Source organism: Barbus barbus (assembly GCF_936440315.1).
Source record: "Barbus barbus genome assembly, chromosome: 18".
NCBI classification, from domain to species: Eukaryota; Metazoa; Chordata; class Actinopteri; order Cypriniformes; family Cyprinidae; genus Barbus; species Barbus barbus.
The window spans coordinates 13583403-13603058 of record NC_136746.1 but is presented as its reverse complement, the minus strand read 5'-3'; the positions used below and the strand labels follow the sequence as shown (position 1 = coordinate 13603058).

The window sequence follows — 19656 nt, the reverse complement described above, 5'->3', positions numbered from 1 at the left end:
TTATTCCCAGGCTGCCAGATCGGACACACTCTTGGCTCGTTACACGCACTTTAATTCAGTAATTAGCTGTGCTCATGGTCAGTTACTCAACAAGGAGAGGAAACCGAAGACTCTCTTTACATTCTACAGGTTTTCCTGCTAGTAAATGCATTAACGTGCATACACACAACACATATGCAGACAGATGTGCCAAGAAAACATACAGTATATATACACACTGTTAACACACCCTTGTGCACAGATGTTTTGTAGCATGATTCTTATATAAGAAAACAGCAAGATACAGGTCACAAAAAAGAGCGAGAAACAGAGAAAGAAACAACTGTCACATCTAACATTTCACAGCCTCCCTATAGCACCACTAATGACAGTATCAGAGATTAACACCACACATTACATGCTCTCAAGCACAGCACTGCATCACAGAGATACCCCAACACAACAACATACTGCAGTTCTGTCTAGTGATAGTGAACAAAGATGCCTTTATGGCTGCAAACGAGAAAAATAAACCACTGAATACTGAAGACCTTGTCTTAGATATTCAGAGCTGCTGATGTCAAAAGATCATCATAAAGCACTCACTTTTCACCCAAATTTTACTTACTCTGAAACTACAATAAAAAAGAAATATAAACAAAAACTACTATCCAAAACTACTGTAATAAATGATGAATATAATATTAATGCAAAATAATATTACAATTTAAAATCATGTTATTATTAAAGGGGTGGTTGACTGTTTTTTGTCTAGGCTTGACTGTGTTTATGGGGTGCAGTCTTAGCATGTGTTAATGCTTAATTTAAAAAAAATAAAACTAATTTTTCACATAATTTACCTTTATTCCACACCGCTCTATCCCTTCTCCTTTGAACGCACTGATGATTTCCTGGTTTTATGAAGCCCCTTCCTCAGAAATACGCAATTGGCTCAGATTGGTTGCTGGTTCAGTTTTTTGTGATTGGCTAAACCGCCTCTAAACGCCCCGCAGCATCATGGGTTCCGTTTGTATTGTAAACAATGGAGTCGTCAATTTGAGCCCAATTGAGACCCAGAGAATATTAGTGAAGAAGATCACGCAGAACCTGTGCAAGCACGGCTCTTAATGGTATGTTTGTTGTTGTCTCATACTTTAAGATACACTGTTATTTGTAAATGCTACTGCTTCTGTTAGCTTTTAATATACGGTTTTATCCTGATTGAAGTTTTAATACAGTACTGCACGTATAACGCTTCTCATAGCTATGTGAAAATATGTGTATAAATGGAACAGTTCTGTTATGGAATGAACCCCCAGACGAAGAGAGGAAGGTTAGACAGATTTTATTAAATGGCACAGCAGAATGAGCGGGTGGTTCAGGTGAGTGTTCAGGATGGATGACTTCTGGATACTGGAGTTGAACCAGGAGATCGTGGACAGAGGAGCTGGTGAGAGATTCCACTAAGGAACTTGATCGGAGCTTGGAGGACGAGGAGACGATGGAGGACGAGGACTGGAGGCTGGAGAAACACAGGAGGGAAGTACAGGAGACAACACTTGAGAGGTAAGTATTCTATCAAAGAAGACTTGCGTGTGAGTGAGTCCAAACATGCATAAGCGAGACCGGACGTTGAAGTGAGGTGATGGGATTGCTTATGAAGCCAGCCTAATGAGTGTGCTGATGGGAGACAGGTGCAGGTGATTAGAATTCTGGTGAGGGAGTGTGCTGGGATTGGCTGGTGTGTGGCTCTGGCTTTTCTGTGTCATTACCCCCCCCTCCACGGCTCGTTCCTGCGGGCCGGGGACCCCGTCGTCGTGGTGGCTGACCTCGTCCTCGAGGGGTAGGGCGATCCGGATGAGCGGTATGAAAGGTGTCTAGCAAACTGGGGTCGAGAATGTAGTTTCTGGGAACTCAAGATCGTTCCTCTGGTCCATAGCCTTCCCAATCCACTAGATACTCGAGAAGACCACCACGGCGCCGGGAGTCCAGGATCTCCTTAACCTGATAAGCCACGTCGTCCTCCAGGATTAATGGAAGGGGGGGGTTCCACCGCCAGGCCGGGATCTGTGGGGGCAGAAATGGGAGAGCGGTGAGGTTTTAGCAGTGACACCTGGAAGGCAGGGTGAATTCTGAAGTGAGAGGGAAGTCTGAGTTGATAGGTGACCGGGTTGATCTGCTTGATGATGGTGAAGGGGCCAATGTATCTGGGACTAAGCTTCTTGCAGGGCAAGCGCATCCTTATATCCCTGGTGGAGAGCCAGACCTTTTGACCAGGTTGATATGATGGCGCTGTGGATCGTCTAAGGTCGGCCGTCATCCTCCGACGGCGCAATGCCCTCTGCAGCTGGTGGTGAGCTGCGTCCCAGACCCTCTCGCTCTCTCGGAACCAGTGATCGACTGATGAGACATCCGATGGGTCGCCAGACCAAGGGAAGAGAGGGGGCTGGTAGCCGAGAACGCACTGGAAAGGAGTGAGTCCAGTGGTAGGCTGACGAAGAGAGTTCTGTGCGTACTCGGCCCATCCCAGAAACTGGTTCCAAGAGTTCTGGTGGTCGTGGCAGAAGGTTCGCAGGAAACGTCCAATTTCCTGTATTTTCCTCTCCGTCTGCCCGTTCGACTGAGGGTGGTACCCAGAGGAGAGACTGACTGCCACACCTAGGAGGGTTAAGAATGCCTTCCACACTCTTGAAATGAACTGAGGGCCTCGATCAGATACAATATCCTCAGGGATCCCATAATATCTGAACACGTGACTGAACATCAGTTCAGCAGTTTCCATGGCTGTCGGAAGTCCTTTGAGGGGGATAAGACGACAGGATTTAGAGAATCTATCAATAATTACCAGGATGCATGTGTTGCCACTTGAAGGTGGAAGGTCCGTAATAAAATCCACTCCTAGGGGAGACCAGGGTCGATCAGGAACAGGCATTGGGTGGAGTTTGCCAAATGGTAGATGGCGAGGGCACATGCAGAGCACCCCTGTACGAACCTTCTGACGTCTCGAGCCATGCTGGGCCACCAGAAGCGTTCCTTCAGCAACGAGAGGGTAGCATTGTCCCCTGGGTGGCCAGTGCCCAGAGAGGAGTGTGCTGACTGAATGAGAGGAGTGCGCTGGGTCCAGGGGATATATTGACGTCCTGGTGGACAGCCCGGCGGAGTGTTGGTGGAGACATTGGAAGAGGGGACAGAGTTTGGAGACCAGTGAATGGGATTAATAATCACCTTCTTGGAAAGTATGGGTTCAGGTTCATTGGTATTCTCCTCTGGAGTGTGGATGCGGGATTAAGCGTCTGCCTTGGCGTTCTTGGAGCCAGGTCGGTACAAGATGGAGGAATTGAAACGGGTGAAGAACAATGCCCATCGGGCTTGTCGTGGGTTTAATCTTTTAGCGTCGCGCAGGTATTCCAGATTCTTGTGATCTGTTAGGACAGTGAACGGCTGTTGAGCACCCTCTAACCAATGTCTCCACTCCTTGAGTGCTAGCTTGATGGCTAGTAGCTCGCGGTTCCCGATGTCATAGTTCATCTCTGCGGGGGCTGAGTTTACGGGAATAGAAGGTGCATGGAGGGAGTTTTGCTGGTGTCCCCTGCTGCTGAGACAACACTGCTCCAACGCCAGTGGTAGAGGCATCCACCTCCACGATGAACGGTTTCTCAGGGTCGGGATGGACGAGAAGTGGAGCGCTGATGAATGCATCCTTGAGGGTCTGAAAGGCTTCGGTGGCTGATGGAGACCAGGAGAGTGTTTTGGGTTTGTTTCATTTGAACCCACCCATTTTTCATGTGAGCAAAAGTATTGGAACATGTGACTGACAGGTGTATTTTGTTGCCCATGTGTGTCCTATCACAATGATTATTCAAACAATAATTAGCACTGAATGTCTATGCTCAGTTTCAGGCCCCGTCCACACGAAGACGCGTTTCGCTGTATACGCATACATTTTTTACCGCATAGGTGTTTCGACAATCTCCAGACTTAAACCCTATAGAGAATGTATTTTATCTGCTAAAGAGGAGACTGAAGGGGCTAACCCGCCAAAACAAACAACAACTGAAAGAGGCTGCGCTGAAAGCCTGGAAAAGCATCACAAAAGAAGAAGGCAAAAGTTTGGTGATGTCAATGGGTCACAGGTTTGATGCAGTTATTGAAAGCAAAGGATTTGCAACTAAATATTAAGTCTTTTTCACTTTAATCTATGTTAATTCTATCTGTTCCAATACTTTTGCTCACATGAAAAATGGATGGGTTCAAACAAAAGGTGATATCTTCTAAGTTGTCTGTCAGATCCAGATGTAAATACCTGGAAAAAGCCGGCATGTAAATATCTTGTCTGATATTCATCTTTTGATGTCAAACCCAAATGTTTTCAGTCTACAGCAAAAATAAAGGAATTGGCCTCACTGTCCCAATACTTTTGGAGGGGAGTGTATATACACAGGACTCATTTGATTTATTTGAAATAGAAATCTTTTGTAACATTATAAATGTACTTACAATTTAATGCTATAGAGTTTCAAAAGCCATCACACACTTTCTTAGTCAACACAGATTGCCACAGCATTACTATGTATAGACAGAATGTCAGGAAGACTTTGTTCATTATAACTGTGCTTTCTTTCTCATTGTTTGCCATATGTGGATTAATCAGTAATAATATGATGGAAACAATATGACATTTAACCGTATCATACACCTTGACATCAATGCAGTCTTTTAAATTGCTGTGGAAGCAATCACTGTCTGAATGCAAAGTGAATTGAAATACCACTCTATTCCCATCAACTGATGTAGCTTTAAAGTGATAGTTCACCCAAAAAATTAAGATTCTGTCATTTCTGTCAACCTCGTGTCGTTCCAAACCCATAAGACCTTCGTTCATCTTCGGAACACAAATTAAGATGTTTTTGATGAAATCCGAGAGCTCTCTGACCCTGCATAGACAGCAAAGCAGCTACCACGTTCAAGGCCAAAAGCTTCAAAGGCCAACCCGGTAGCTTTAAAATCAAGGTTGAACCACTGATTTTAACAATGTCCTTACTACTTTTCTGAACCTTGAACGTGGTAGCTCTGTTTCTGTCTGTGGAGGATCAGACATCTCTCCGATTTCCTCAAAAATATCTTAATTTGTGTTCATCACAAAGAATTAGCAAAGCTTATGTTTCCGAACTGTCCCAGGGAATGTATGAACTGCAAGGCAGTCTGAATCCAATGATCATGTCACATCCTGTCACCTGGGAGGCATTCATCTTATTGATTTTTCTATGCAGCATAGATGTACTGTTTACTTCACTGCCTATAATATTGCACTATCCTGCTCATTCAATTCCATGACAGTTGAGCTAAGAAATAAAGATGGCTTTTAAAAGTTGTGGTTGGTGGGCAGTTGTGAGTGTAAATGTATGATTTTACCAACGTTTTCCATTTTTGATGTCATTTCTAGCAAAAAAAAAAAAAAAAAGTTGCAGATCACTAAATTATTTTATGCTGTTTTAGAGGTTTGTCCGAAATCAGTTTTGGGAGGTACCTTCATGCATAAATGCTTTCGGACAGAGCCACTGTCTTCGTCCATCACAGTACGGTCAAACATTTTACCCTAGCCCACAGTATTCTGACTGGAATAATTCATTACTTCAGTAAATCTGGTCCAAATTTCTACAGAGCTAAAGGTGACGCTCATATTCTCTCAAATGGTAAAACGGTTCCTGATAGTCATCGTTGGCTCTGCCTAGATTTCATTTCCTCACAGGATATTGGCTCAACTCCCATTGCTAAAGTACAGGAGACAAAGAAACAGAGCGAAGAAACACTGGATGACAGGAACAGATAGAGCAGAGGTAGAGAACAGGAGATGCAGTAGGAAGGAAATCAAACCCGTTTTAATTGCAAGCTTAGTAAAATATGTTTATGTGCCGAGGCAATCTGCTACCTAGTCTGCTGGTTGTATTAAAACAAAAGGTCTGTGCAGAAAAAAACACAGCTTCACAACGCCTCTCAGCCAGAGCGCTACAATTTTAATTAAGGTTCATTTTCCCTGAATCTAATTAGAAGTACGAGAGTGGGGGAAGACATGGCAAGAGGGTACGCAAATGAAAACTGTTTTCTGTGTCATCCTGAATTCAGTCCCTCATTGCGAGAAAAACTGCATAAAAAGAACTAATAATGCCCCTTCTCTCTCCTCAAAAGTTCAGTCAGAGTAAAAGTAAAAAGAAAGAAAGAAAGAAAGAAAGAAAGAGAAATTAATGGAGAGATGGAGTGTGCTCTTGAGCAAAAAGAGCTGAGGGTTGAGGACAGGACAAGGAACTTGCCACAGGTGGGAATTAAGTAACATTAAAAAGCTCATTAATGCAAACAAAAGAAGAGGAAATTAAGGCCCAATTTGCATTCTGGGAAAGTACATACTGCATACTTTATAGTGTGTCCTCTTTATAGTGTGTCCATCTTATCATATACTGTTTTTGTTTACGTGTCATGCATGTAGCTAATTTATGAAAAATGAAAAGGAAAAAAAGAGTAAAAATCTTGTACTATGGCCCACATACTATTATTTGGCAAGCATTAATCTTCACTTAATACTGTTGAGGAAAATGTGCAAATCGAGAAGTAACCAAAATGAAAAGTTATTTTGGATAGGCTATGTGACAAAGTCAACCTGAAAATTGACATAGACAACATTTCAGACATCAGCACAAGGGATTACTCGACAACATTTCAGTCTTGTTTATTAATGAGGATGTCAGAATATGACTTAATTAATGCTGAAAACTGAAAACTAAACAGTTGTGACCAACGTCTTAAGACTAAGTACGGCTTTCACTGGGTTCACAGCAATAGAAACAATAGTAAAAAAAAAAAACAGAAGAGAAGATGATGTTTTGACTTTTTTTTGTTTTCAAAGAAGTTAGCTAGAACAAACTTATTTACAGCTCTTTAATGTATGGCATTTCACTTGATCACAGAGGGCCTGTTTACATCTGGTCATTTCATGTGTTTACTCTTTGAATTGATAGCTATCCGATTGTGAAAAGATGCCTTCCAAAACACTTTCGAGACGGATTTCAATTCCAGATGAAACTTTATAATTGTAAATGCATTTGGTTGTTGAAACCACATATGTACATTTTACTCCTCCCAAAATGTTAAAATAGCACGTGAGAGCGTGTTATAAGACATCATAGCCAGATAACTGCCACAAATGAAACTGAAAGCAAGTCGCAAACACTCAACATACAATCCTTTTCATTAAAAGTAGCAACACTAACTTATCTTTCCAGTGCTGATGCCACCTGTTGGGGTCTTTGATCTTGAAATTAGCTGATTATGAATAAAATGCAGCACGTCTGGTGCTTTCGTTGATGTGAACTTTGTTAAATTTGCATATAGTGCAGGAACTGAAGATCGCACTTTCGCACTTATGTTTTGTGGAGACACATTTATGTGGAACTGTTTTAACAAGTCAGAAAGCTATCTGATCAGTAAAAACAGTAAAAAGTGTCAGGTGTAAATGTAGCCAGTGATATATTTATGGTTTGGCCAGCCAAATCTTAAATTTGAAGATGACAAAAGTGCTTCTATACAGCCTTAGGGACAGAAGACTTTGAATTTGATTTCCTGGGTTGGCATCATATGCACTATTTTATTACAGTTTTACTCTTTTTTTTTAGTTTTTGTTTTGACAACACACTTCAAAAGTAATAAAAACTTAAGTTTTTATTTATGTTCTTATGGGGTTTTTTTTCAAGTTTTATGGAACAAATAAATTTTTTGCAACAAATAAATGGCTTAGTGTTGCCCCAGCAATATGTTATCTGTTACAGGTTTTACACTGACGTGAAAAAATTTGGAAATTGGTTTGTATTTTTTTTTTATAATATTAATTTAAGGGAAAGGGAAGTGGTGTGTGGCCAAGTATGGTGACCCATACTCTGAATTTGTGCTCTGCATTTAACCCATCCAAGTGTACACACAGTAGTGAACATACACCCGGAGCAGTGGGCAGCCAATGCTGCAGCGCCCGGGGAGCAGTTTGGGGTTCGGTAAGGGTCTCACCTCAGTCATGGTATTGCGGGTGGAGAGAGTGTTGGTTATTCACTCCCCCACCTACAATCCCTGCCAGACCTGAGACTCGAACCCACGACTTTCAGGTTACAAGTCCAACTCTCTATCCATTAGGCCACGACTTTAATAAAATTCTTTCAAGTTTTATGGTCAACTAAAACACATGCGTAAGCTACAACACAACTGTGATGAACTACTTTGCTTGCAAAGTTAAGTAATTGGTTTCCGCAGGTTTTCCAAGTCATTTCAAACTTAAATAAATAAAGTATTTAGAAAAGTACCAGCTGCAGTAAAAAGCAAGTTTGCAAAGTAGTGCAATTCTAAAAAAAAAAACAATCACTGCACTCAACGCAAACATAATCAGTCCAATAAACAGTCATTTAAATACAAACAGCATTTTACAGGGTATAAAGTCAAGAAAAGAGTTTGTTCATCACTTCAGTGTGTTTCATAACACTGCAGCAGGTTGGAAGGGCTGCCCTCTGTATCCTCATTGGAAAGAACAGAAGACCAACAGTTATGAGCAATTACAGGAGCATTTCCAGAAAGCCTGCTGGTGACTAAAAATGGCCTAATTTGTTACTTTAATGAATTAAGTGAGTGGAGCAGATTTTAGGCCAGTGCTTTAGTGGTAGTGATGGATATGTGGACAGACCAGTACGTGTAAAGCCAGTCAAGGCTGTCCAAGCGAACTTGTGCAATCAAACAAAGTAGCTTGAGCGCACAGAGCCAACCCAGACTCAAGCCAAAAATGACTACTCCCTTAGACCAGAACAGAACCAGCAAGGTCCAATGAGTCCATAAGCTGTTGCTACTACTTGAGCTGCAAAATTCTGTGCAAACATACTGCAGTAGAGCAGCGCCAGGTGGAAGTGATAGTTGCTAGTCTACTGTTACAGAAGTATGAAACACTGTGGGAGGAAATTCGCTAAGAACGAGCACAATCTCTTGCTTCCTCGCATCCTTTCTCTCACCCTCCCCTGGCTCTACAACCTCCTTGTCTAAGGTACTGTAAAAGATATTCATAAAATCACAGACACCATCTGGCCTGCTGGCATTCGCTGCTTTTTATGAGGATTTAATGATGGCTAAATATTACTGTCAGCACTGAAAGGAACACTTTAAATCATTCACTGATATTCCTCGTAAAAGTACCATTCAAAAACCCACATTAGCCAAAGTTGCCAAAGGCCATAGTAAACCTATAGCATGTGCATCACGCTCCACTGGGACAACGTAAGCCATAGAAAATATCAAACAACAGTCATAAAATTCATTGTTGGCTTGCAGGAGAAAAGTTGTGCATGTTAATTGGTGTTTAATATTTTAAGGTAAGTGCAATGTAAAACATGATGTGCACTCTTTGTTCTGCAAATCAGCCCATTATAAACGATTATTTAAAGTGTTGTCAACATTTACAGCGCCTGACTCTGCAGAAGAAAGTTTTGTGAACTTGAAAAGTCTACAAGCAAAAATCATTCCATAAGTTTTTTTTTTAAAGCTCTGTGGCACAGCACCACCCTGTGAGTGAAGAAATGAATGTGTACCACCAGATACCTTCAGAGAGATGCCTATGGCCAAACATTATACCACAGAGGTCAAAGGTTTCAGAAGCAATCCATCACAGAGGTCTTGCCTTGAGAAAGGTCATACTGAGGATATCTGTAAACCTACATTAACAGCCCCTCAGCTGCGTGTGTGCTTACAGATTTACAAATGATCTGCATGACTGCAGCAACACACTTACACGCTCTACTCCAAAACCTAGCAAGCCGTCTTGCTGTACTATATGCAGCCTACATAGACAGCTGCCTTCTAAAGCCCAAAGTATACTTCAGTTTTATGCATCAGCAAAGTATATTGTTACCAAATTCTGTGTTTTAGCATGTCTATTATTTGAATGCATACAAACTATTTTTATTTATTCTTACAGTAGCCTTATGAAATGTGTTTTCCCCCTCAGAAATTCTGTGTTGTGTATTTAAATTTTACTGGATATCAGATGAAGGCATAAAACAATTTTAATTAATTTATATTTAAATTAATGAAAATTAAACATTTAAATTTTTGGCAAATGAAGGGGATTTACTATTAAAATTTAAATAGTTTGTGATTATTTCTTTTAAAAAAATTAACAGTAGTAGTAAGTAGTAGTATTATGTACATTCTACTAAATAATAGTAATATAGCCTATGGGTTGCCGTGAATACTTTTAAAGTTCTTTGTGTGTGTGATATGACGCTAGTTTTACTCAAATTAAATGGTAAAATGCTCGTAAAGTGCCTTTCAGATCAGTTCTGGAGATATTGTTGATGTATTTATGTCCTCATTGAGACGGCAGGTGAAATCACCGCGAGCGCCACATTAGTAAACACAACCGCACATGCAGCACATTCACACAGAGACGCGCAGAACATGCAGGATTCATATTTAAATCAACTTTTGCAGCTTAATATTTACAGATACTAGTCCATATCGCGATTTGATTTAAGTGTAATGACCTACTTTTGATTAATTCATCCAAACTTTGACAAATTCCGTGACATTCCGCGTTAAACTGTAAATTCCGTGTTTATGACTGGATTCCATGCGCGTTCTCTGCTTCGCGGAGATCATAGATCCCTACAGATAGCGCTCCTGCTGTGTTCTTTAACAACCAGAGCAGTCATCTTTCTATTCACTTCACTTTTGCTATTTAACCAGAGCGAAGCAGACGAGTGCGGTCACGTGTGGTGCTTGTCCACGCGCCTTTGGAGAGAAGTGAAAGTGACAGCTCGGCTAGTATCGGTGTATCGATAATTCGGGAAATTAATATTGGTACCGTTCAGATATTTCAGTATCGATATTTATCGAAATATCGATATTTTTGACAACACTAGCGCAAAGCCAGATTTGTCTAACCATGCAAATCTGTGTGTGTGTAAACAAGTTGCTCCACAAGTTGGCAACACTAAAAAAATTGAAGAGATGGAACAATAACATCATCAACCATGCCATTTGAGCTTGCTACTACATGTCTTCTATCTCCTTTTTTGTGACTCGCATTTCAAGGAACTCCTTCCAGAGAGCTCTGCATTGCAAGTATAATGCCATACCAGGTGAGCAACCAAGCAAGTTTACTACATCATAAAAGCTGTACATATGGAGCTGGTTATGTGATGCAAACATCAAAATGTATCAGTTTACAAATCATGTTCATGTTAAAAGTGTTTGAAGATCATAACGTAGTACTGTGCAAGGCAACAATCGGTCTTTATCAAACAATAATCTGCCCCTGTAATTAAAATTTGTGTGAAAGTTATAAATGTTGGCTGTGTTGTACTACCACTAGTGTTCCTTTCCGCTGGAAGCCACAGTGAATTGTAGGGTAATTTTTTTAGGTAATTTTTTGAGTTTTGTAAAAATGAGGAAAATTTTTCCAATGAGCCTAGGTTGGCATTTAGGTTTCAAAAAATGTGTGCTGCATTTGGGACATAACTGACATTTTGTTCGCTTTCCCATTGTTTTTTTTTTTCTTACAGGCAAAATGCATTCTGAAATTGTCGTTAGACCAATGAAGGAATCTTAGAGGGCAGCTAAATTATACCATTCAAACTGGCTTCATGTCTTCAGCATATAATGCTTTAAAATCCTGTCTACATAGGCAGTTCACTAAGTTTTGGAACAGAGCCACAGACTCTCGCTTCCAAAAAGCAAAAAGTGAGAGCACTCACGAGGTGGTATGTGGACTAATTTAGGTTCTGCACTGGGAGGTCTTCCATGAGGGTACCACCAAAGATCTGATTACAGACACCACACATGCAGTCACTGCATCCTGTATGTGTCTCGCTTGCATATGTCAGCAATATTCTAAGAAATTCCATTATGACTCAACTGTGCATTCCAGTAGATCTCCACTGGCTTATCAGCTTTCTGTAATGAACTGTCAGTAATATCACACTGCAGCAGCTTGAATGAAACAATTTACAGTAACTGTACCCGCTGAGTGTGCATGCATTCTGTTTCTCATAATACGTCACTGGATCCATTCATACTGAAGAGTCATAAATCATAGTGTGTATGGTAAATTAATTCAAAGTGTGGTGGTTGTGTATGTTATAAAGATTCATTAAATGTGAAGTAAAAAAGTTTCCAAACAATGGCACTATTATTATTTTTACAAAGATCACAACTGGGAATTTGGGAAGAATCACTATTATTGTAATTCTACACTTCACCTTTAAGGAAGTACTAGTGTAATCAGAGAAAGGAGGTCACAGGTGGTTCATACCGATGTCATAGGACAGGAAGTCAGAGGAGAAGCATTTGGCCCCATTACTGAGTGAGGTGTCATTATGAGTGTTTCCTCCGAACACCAGCAGAGCTCCACTGATCAGCACAGCGGAGTGGAGGTATCTTGCCAGACCGCTTTCCTTCAGAATAAACCTGGGGAGAGGCAAACACACATCTCATTGGCTATTGTAATGCAGTGTGTGTGCGTGAGTGTTTAGCTTATGGGATGGAACAGTTGGTCTGAAGGTCGCTCTCCACAAGCTAGGTCAGATTCGCAGACGGACGCCATCAGTAATATGGCACCACAGAGATATCTACCCACACAGAAACACACATATGCATAAGCACTTGTGCACACACAATCACAAACTCACAAAACCCACTTTGTGTCACATGAAGAACCAGACAGTTTTTACATTGATTTAAGTCTCACAGGTTTTAAGTTCAGCATAACATAGTAACAGTTATTGGTTTGTTTCAAGTCAGTAATAATAAATGAACAGTAAGAAATTCAGATTATTTTAGTAACTGTTTTTTATTCACTAAAAATAATCAGACTACTGTGACGAGTCGGCTGCCTCCCCCCTGCCAGGATGCCGGGCCGCCGAATCCCCCAGAAGCGCCGGGAACCCAGGAGATGGACGAAGCCGCGCAAGAGACGCCGCCGCCACTCGCTCCCGGCCCCGAGAGGGGAGCGCGTGCGGCCACCGGACTCCGCCCCTTCCCTGGACCCTTCCCTGACGAACACTACCCTCCGGCACAAGCCCCGCAGCACAACGAGGACACCAGATTCCCCGTTTATTTGGACACTTTGCCCCTTTGGACACTTTATTTTCCTTTTTATTGTTTAATAAAAACCTCTCCGAGGCTTGACGCCACACCCACTGTGTCTGTCGTTGGCTTCTCCCGCCACACTACACTGAATCATTAGTTCAGGAATCAGACTACAATGGTCACTCTGAAAGTTTTTGATCCTCTAAAAAGAAGCAGCTCATAAAAGTTATTTATTCATGAAACAGACTAAACAGGCTGCACTGTATGGTTTTGATTCACTAGAAAGAACTGGCTCCTAAGAATCATCTGTTCTCGAATCAGACTACACAGGCCATACTATATGTTTTTGAATCATCAAAAAATATATTTGTTCAATAATCAGACTACGCTTGTCACGCTGATAGTTGTAATTCTCTAAAAACAACCCACTCACAAGTGTTGTTCATGCACTATTCAGACTAAACAGGACTTGCTGTAAGATTTTGATTTACTAAAAAGAGCTAGCTCTTAAGAGAGTCATTCGTATATAAATCAGACTGCACAGGGTTGTATTTGTATGTTTTTGAAACAGATTACACAGATCACTCTAAATCAGTTATTCCCTTGTGAATCAGATTACACAGGGCTTGCTGTATGGTTTCGATTCACGAACATGAACCAGCTCCTAAGCGTCATTCATTTATAATTATTATTTTTTTCTTTTTAGTTTCCAAAAATGTACAAAAATATACCATATACTTTCTTAAAATCTTCTCTAAAATTCTAACTTCAAAAATGCACAATGGGTTCCTTTCACCACTTCTCTCTTTCGCTTTCTATCTCATGTGTCATATCTACTTTGACCTCGTTGTGTTTGTATGTGTGAGAATAAGCACTCTGTGTCACTCTGCATCCACTCAGCACTCCTCTCAACACTCTGTCAAACACCCCGAGCCCTGTAAGCGTAATGTTGTTTGATGTATTGTGCAGCTCCTTCACTTACTTTGCCAATCAAAAGCCAAAGAGTGAGGAACGCACAGTCAGACTTCTGTGTTTGTGTGTGTGTGCGTGTGTGTTTGTGTGCGCAAGTGAGAGATCCTTGCGTTTAAGGGTAAGAGAGCTTTTAGAGACAGGTTTCACCGTTAGGCCAAGCAAAGAGACAGTAAATATAAAGGCAAAGGGAAAAAAAAAACTGGGCTTGTGTCTCTTTTTTTTAATGTCTTCCATCTGCAAGCACAGAAGACAGTGACGTTCTAGGAGAAATAGATACAGAAGCTTTCTTCGTGCAGCCGACAACTTTTAAGTGAACCGTCTTTGAGTGTGAAAAGGAACGAATGCGACAAAGAAACCTCAAATTAACTTCAACCACTACTTTGTGCTTTGTCTAAGCTTCAAGAAGTTTTCCACAGTATTCATAAAGTCATTGGTAGTACCACTGGGTTCAACTGTAGGCCACACACTATGTTATGATAGCAAATGGCATAACATTGCCAAGTTAGTTTTGGAGTTAAAAGGTAAAGCGTGTAATATCTGCACCATTAGTAGCACCAAAAGTGGCCACAATTCATTTGTTTGACTGACCAGATAGGACCAGATTTGAGAACATTGCAAGAAACTGGGGGAAAAAAACAGGGTAAAGCTTCTTATTTTACAGTGCCCTTGTTACACATTGCATGTAATTACATGTTACGTAGTTGTGCATAACTACATGCAAACAACCCTAAACCAAACCCTAATCCTAACCGTACATGTTATTAATATTACTCTGTACTTTTTTAAATTCCAACCACCTATAATATTTGGTGCACAAATACTTTTCCAATATAAAGAAAAAAGCAAATATATATATATATATATATATATATATATATATATATATATATATATATATATATATATATATATATTCCTCGTTTTTCAAATTGATCTCCTTGATAAAGGAAATAAAAAAGAGTATAGGTGACAGATGAATGTTTACACCAAAGATCTTCTCTATCATCCCCTTAACACCTTTCCAAAATATTACTAAAATATATACTTAAATATATAATTGCACTGTAACAAGGACAGCTTAAAGTGTTGCATTTGGTCCACAAATTACACACTTCCTTGCTCTTAAATCAGCCTAAACTAGTTCTTAGCTAATCTTACTTGGATTAAACGTGTTTAAAGGTTTTAGATAGTTGAAGTCGCTCTTAGTTAGTTTAAAGGAACACTCCACTTTTTTTTGGAAATAGGCTCAATTTACAACTCCTCTAGAGATAAACAGTTGAGTTTTACCATTTTTGAATCCATTCTGCCAATCTCTGTGTCTGGCGATAGCACTTTTAGTTTAGTTTAATTCCACAGCGCCTGAAAGTAGTCCCAGCTGGGTAACTAGTTATGATATAGCTGGGGACTACTTTCAGAAGCTGCGTAATGTCATTGCGCCTGGTGCACCCATGGTACGGCAGCAAAGTTCCTTGATTATTACGCCGGAACGAGAGTATAGTTCCTAGCCATACCGGTCTAGAAAATCGCAACTTGTCCTTTTCCGTCGGTCTTAGTACACAATGTGACTACAGAAGAGTCAAGCTTTAAATAGGAAAATTATCGAAACTCTTTAGTAATTTTTGAGCGAGATGCTAATGGTCTAATCCAATTCAATTATCTATGCTAAGCTAAGCTAAAAGCGCTACCGCCAGACACGGAGATCGACTGAATGGATTCAAAAATGGTAAAACTCAACTGTTTAACTCTTGGGGAGTTGTAAAATGAGCATATTTCCAAACAAAGTGGAGTGTTCCTTTAAGCTGGTCTCTCAGACTTATCAATCTGGTGTTTAGCTGGGCGGCAAGTTGAAAAATACCCAAACCGACTCTAAAACCAGCCAACATACTAGTCTGACCAGGCCAGCACACCAGTTAAAGGCAGGATAGGTGATTTTGAGCAGGCTAGCAATAGCAAGCTTTGAAAGCATAAGATCCCACCCTCCCTGCAAATCACTCTCCAAAGCCACGCCTCTTCCAAAACACATGAATACGCACAAGCAGATCAGAAACTAACCAGCAAAACGAGAGGCGGCGCTGGTGAAGGGTTCAATGCAATGCTGTCAGATTACTTCATGTCTCATTTACCAGTAAGAAAACATTACAGTACAAAGTGCATAGTATTACAATAATAATGCCTTTCATTCTCGCTCGGACTGCAATGGCTTATTAGATCGCACTGATGACGTCTCAGGTCTGCCTGAACAGGGTGCACGGAGGTGTGCAAATAACTGGCAGATAGGACAGCCTATAATAGCCCTCGTACTGAGGGATAAGATTGGAAGAACATTGTATGGTACTACAGACAATATATATACATATAAATACATTTAGATCATTTAATTTAGTGACTGCTATCGGGATGTGAAGAGACTTTCAACCAGCATAACAAAAAATGTTTTTGAACTAACATTTTTGCATAGTTTATCCAAAAATGAATTTCCAAAAATCATTTACTTACCCTCATTTTATTCCTGACCTGTATGATTTATCAAACCTGTATGATTTATCAAACCTGTATGACTATTTCTTCTGTGGACATAAAGGAAGATATTTTGTGAAATGTCACTGTGTTTTTGTCCATAAAATAGAAGCCAATGGTAGCCAAAATGGTTTGGTTACCAACATTCATCAACATGTTTTCTTTTGTATTAGCAGAAGAAAGAAAGTCAATGAGACGGTGTGTAAATGATGACAAAAAAATGAATTCATTAATTTTTGGCTAAACTATACTATTTTTGCTGTTTTTCAGCAGGGTTATTAAAAAAAGATAAAACACCTGTTTGGCAGGTTGGAATCATTCCTCTTGGACTAAAACTCCAAAGAACTCAGCCTGGCAACAGTAACCTGGCATCATTTATAGTGTCACTACTAGCTTATTTGTAACTGCTATCATATTTCACACATGTCGGAAAGTCTTGGTCAGCACACTCATCTGCTTAGCAAAGACACGATTCCTGCTCACATATGTACTAAGGTCTGATTTATGTGTGGATGAAAGTATCTGTTCTTTTTGTGAGGGGCAGAGGATGAAATGATTAGTCACAGTCACGCAACGATACACAGACACACACACTTTTCATAGTATTACATGTACACAGTGTAGATACTCACAAGGTGTGTGTGTGGACCTGATAGCGGTACAAATGATCCATTAGGCCGTATTTGTTGGCAGGGAGGGGTTTGTATCCTCCGTGGACATATATGGAATGTGAAGAGCTGTCATAAATGCTGCTGTGGCCATATCCTCCTTGCACCAGCGCCCCATTCGTCTCTGCCACCGACCAGGAGTTAGTACCTGACAAAGAGTTAGACTTTACTCTCAGAAACTCATATGTGCAATATATGCTAACAGTATAACGCAGAGTAACATGAGAAAGCAAACTTCTTATAAAAAGTAAACAAGAAACACTTTAAATCATATTTTATTAGCATAAAAGTTAGTGTAAACACTTTCATAAATATACAGTGGTAGTAACATAGTACATTCATAGCGACAGATGGTAATGCCATATATCACAGCACTCAATGGCTTGTATATTTATTAGACGTGGCATTTACAAGGTGCTTTAAAGAATATAATAATAATAATAATACCATTCGCCAGGTCCAGAAAAAATAAGTTTTACTATGGTACATGCCCAAATGCAGTATTAAGAAATTATTATTATTATTGTTGTTGCTGTTGTTGTATTTACATACTAAACTATTTGAGCACATTGTTCAATGACGTGTAGTACCTCTCCCACATATGTACCAACTTTAACTTTTCAAAAAACATTAGTTATTTTTAGTTACTTAATTAGTTAATTTGTTACTTTACTTTCAAGTTACTTTCAAGTTTGCTTTACTTTTCAAGTTATCAAGCCTAAAAAATACACTACAAAGAGAAACTCATAGTTCTTTCATACATTTCATATTAACTGAAAAAATACACAAGTAGGCCTATTATTTGTATACCCTGATTCACTCCCAATATCAACAAACCTTTTCTTTCCCCTTCAGGAACTCGAGCTGCGTCCGAAAACGCTTAGGGAAAGCCTTCAGCGTGACCGTGCTCTGAATCATCTGTACAATCAGTCCAATGGAAGGGCGAGGCGTCACGGGCGGGTGACGTCATGACCAGGAAGCTTTAAAAGCACGTGCGGCGGAGCCGTCATTCAGCATGCGCTCTGTGTGTCTGTCAGTCTGATACTTGTTTTGTGAGTTTCTATTTAGTGTTTTTTGTAAAAATAAAAACCTCTTAAAGCCACAAGCAAGTCAAAACATAAGGGCGATCTCGGATCACGTTTCAAGCTGTGTGTTCCTCCCTGCTCTCGCTACATCACGAGCGGGGATACACACAGTTTGTGCTTGGTCTGCCTGGGTGCGAGGCATGCGGAGTCGGCTCTTGAGGTGAGGGCTCGACGCTTCATCTCTCTTCCTCCGAGGAGGTTGATGTGGTGAGCGTCGATGAGGATTCGCCTCCTCAATCGCCCCAGTATGAGGAGCTGTTGGAGGTGGTTACTTGAGCGGTTGCCAAACTAGACATTGACTGGCCCGCCGAGAAAAAATATGAGCCGCAGAAAAGCAGGTTAGATGAGCACTTTCTGTGAGCGAGGCCACCAGCTCCACACCGGAGCCTACCGCTTTTCCCCGATCTCCACACTGAGGTGTCGAGATCGTGGGTTAAACCGTTTTCATCCCGCCTCTTCGTCCCCACGTCTGATTACTACGGTAATAGGGTGGGACTGAATGAGCGCGGGTACAGAGCGATGCCACGGGTCGAACAGACGCTCTCGAGCTATCTGTCGCCAGGGGTTGCATCGTCTCTGAAGGCTCCGACTTTGCCCACCAAACCGCTACGTACTACATCTGCATTGGTGAGCAAAGGGTATGCGGCAGCAGGTCAGGCTGGTGCGTGTCTGCACACAATGTCTGTGTTACAGGCGTACCAAGCCGAACTGCTGAAGGAGTTAGATGAGGGCGAGGAGTTCAAGGCAAATTATATTTTAGAACTCAGGAGGACCGCTGATTTATCCCTCCACGCCACCAAGGGGCCCTCCCATGCCATTGGGCGCTCCATGGCAGCTATGGTGGCAGCAGAGAGGCATCTGTGGCTGACCCTTTCTGATATGAAAGATAAAGATCAGGTCTGCCTCATGACCGCCCCGCTTGCACCTTCTGGCCTGTTCGGCAACGGCGTCAATGCAGTCGTCGACAGGTACCAGGAGGCCCGTAGACAAGCGGCGGCGTTCCAGCGGTTCCTCCCTTGCCACTCTTGAACTCTGGGGGCCGCAGGGCGGGCTGTCATTCAGGCTAGGAGGTCCTCAGCGAAGAAGTCCTGATGCATGCGGTCCAGGACTTCTGAGGACTTCGTCCCCAGTGAGCATTATTTTCAGTTCTTTCCGCCCGGAGACATAGCTGAGCTGAAAAACTCGCCACCTCTTCGGAGGTCTCTGCAGCAGTTAGACCGGTCGCCCCCTGCCAGTGCGCCGCTTCAGGGCACCGATCTAGCCGCTCCTGTTACACCAGAGGTCAGTCTCGAGAGACTGATTCCCCTAGTAGATTACTTGGTAGCGTGGAG

At 41.3% G+C, this 19656-nt stretch overlaps 1 protein-coding gene across 1 annotated transcript in view; it reads right to left on the bottom strand.

Annotated features, from left to right (window-relative positions):
- The window catches only part of LOC306884335 (attractin-like protein 1), a 270253-nt gene that overhangs the window by 200291 nt on the left and 50306 nt on the right, over positions 1-19656 (bottom strand). Inside the window, exons 9-10 of the mRNA XM_079440107.1 lie at positions 17205-17388; positions 12308-12462 (exon numbers count right to left, since the gene is read on the bottom strand). Coding sequence (XP_079296233.1) covers positions 12308-12462; positions 17205-17388 — 339 coding nt within the window. The remainder of the gene's footprint in view (positions 1-12307; positions 12463-17204; positions 17389-19656) is intronic.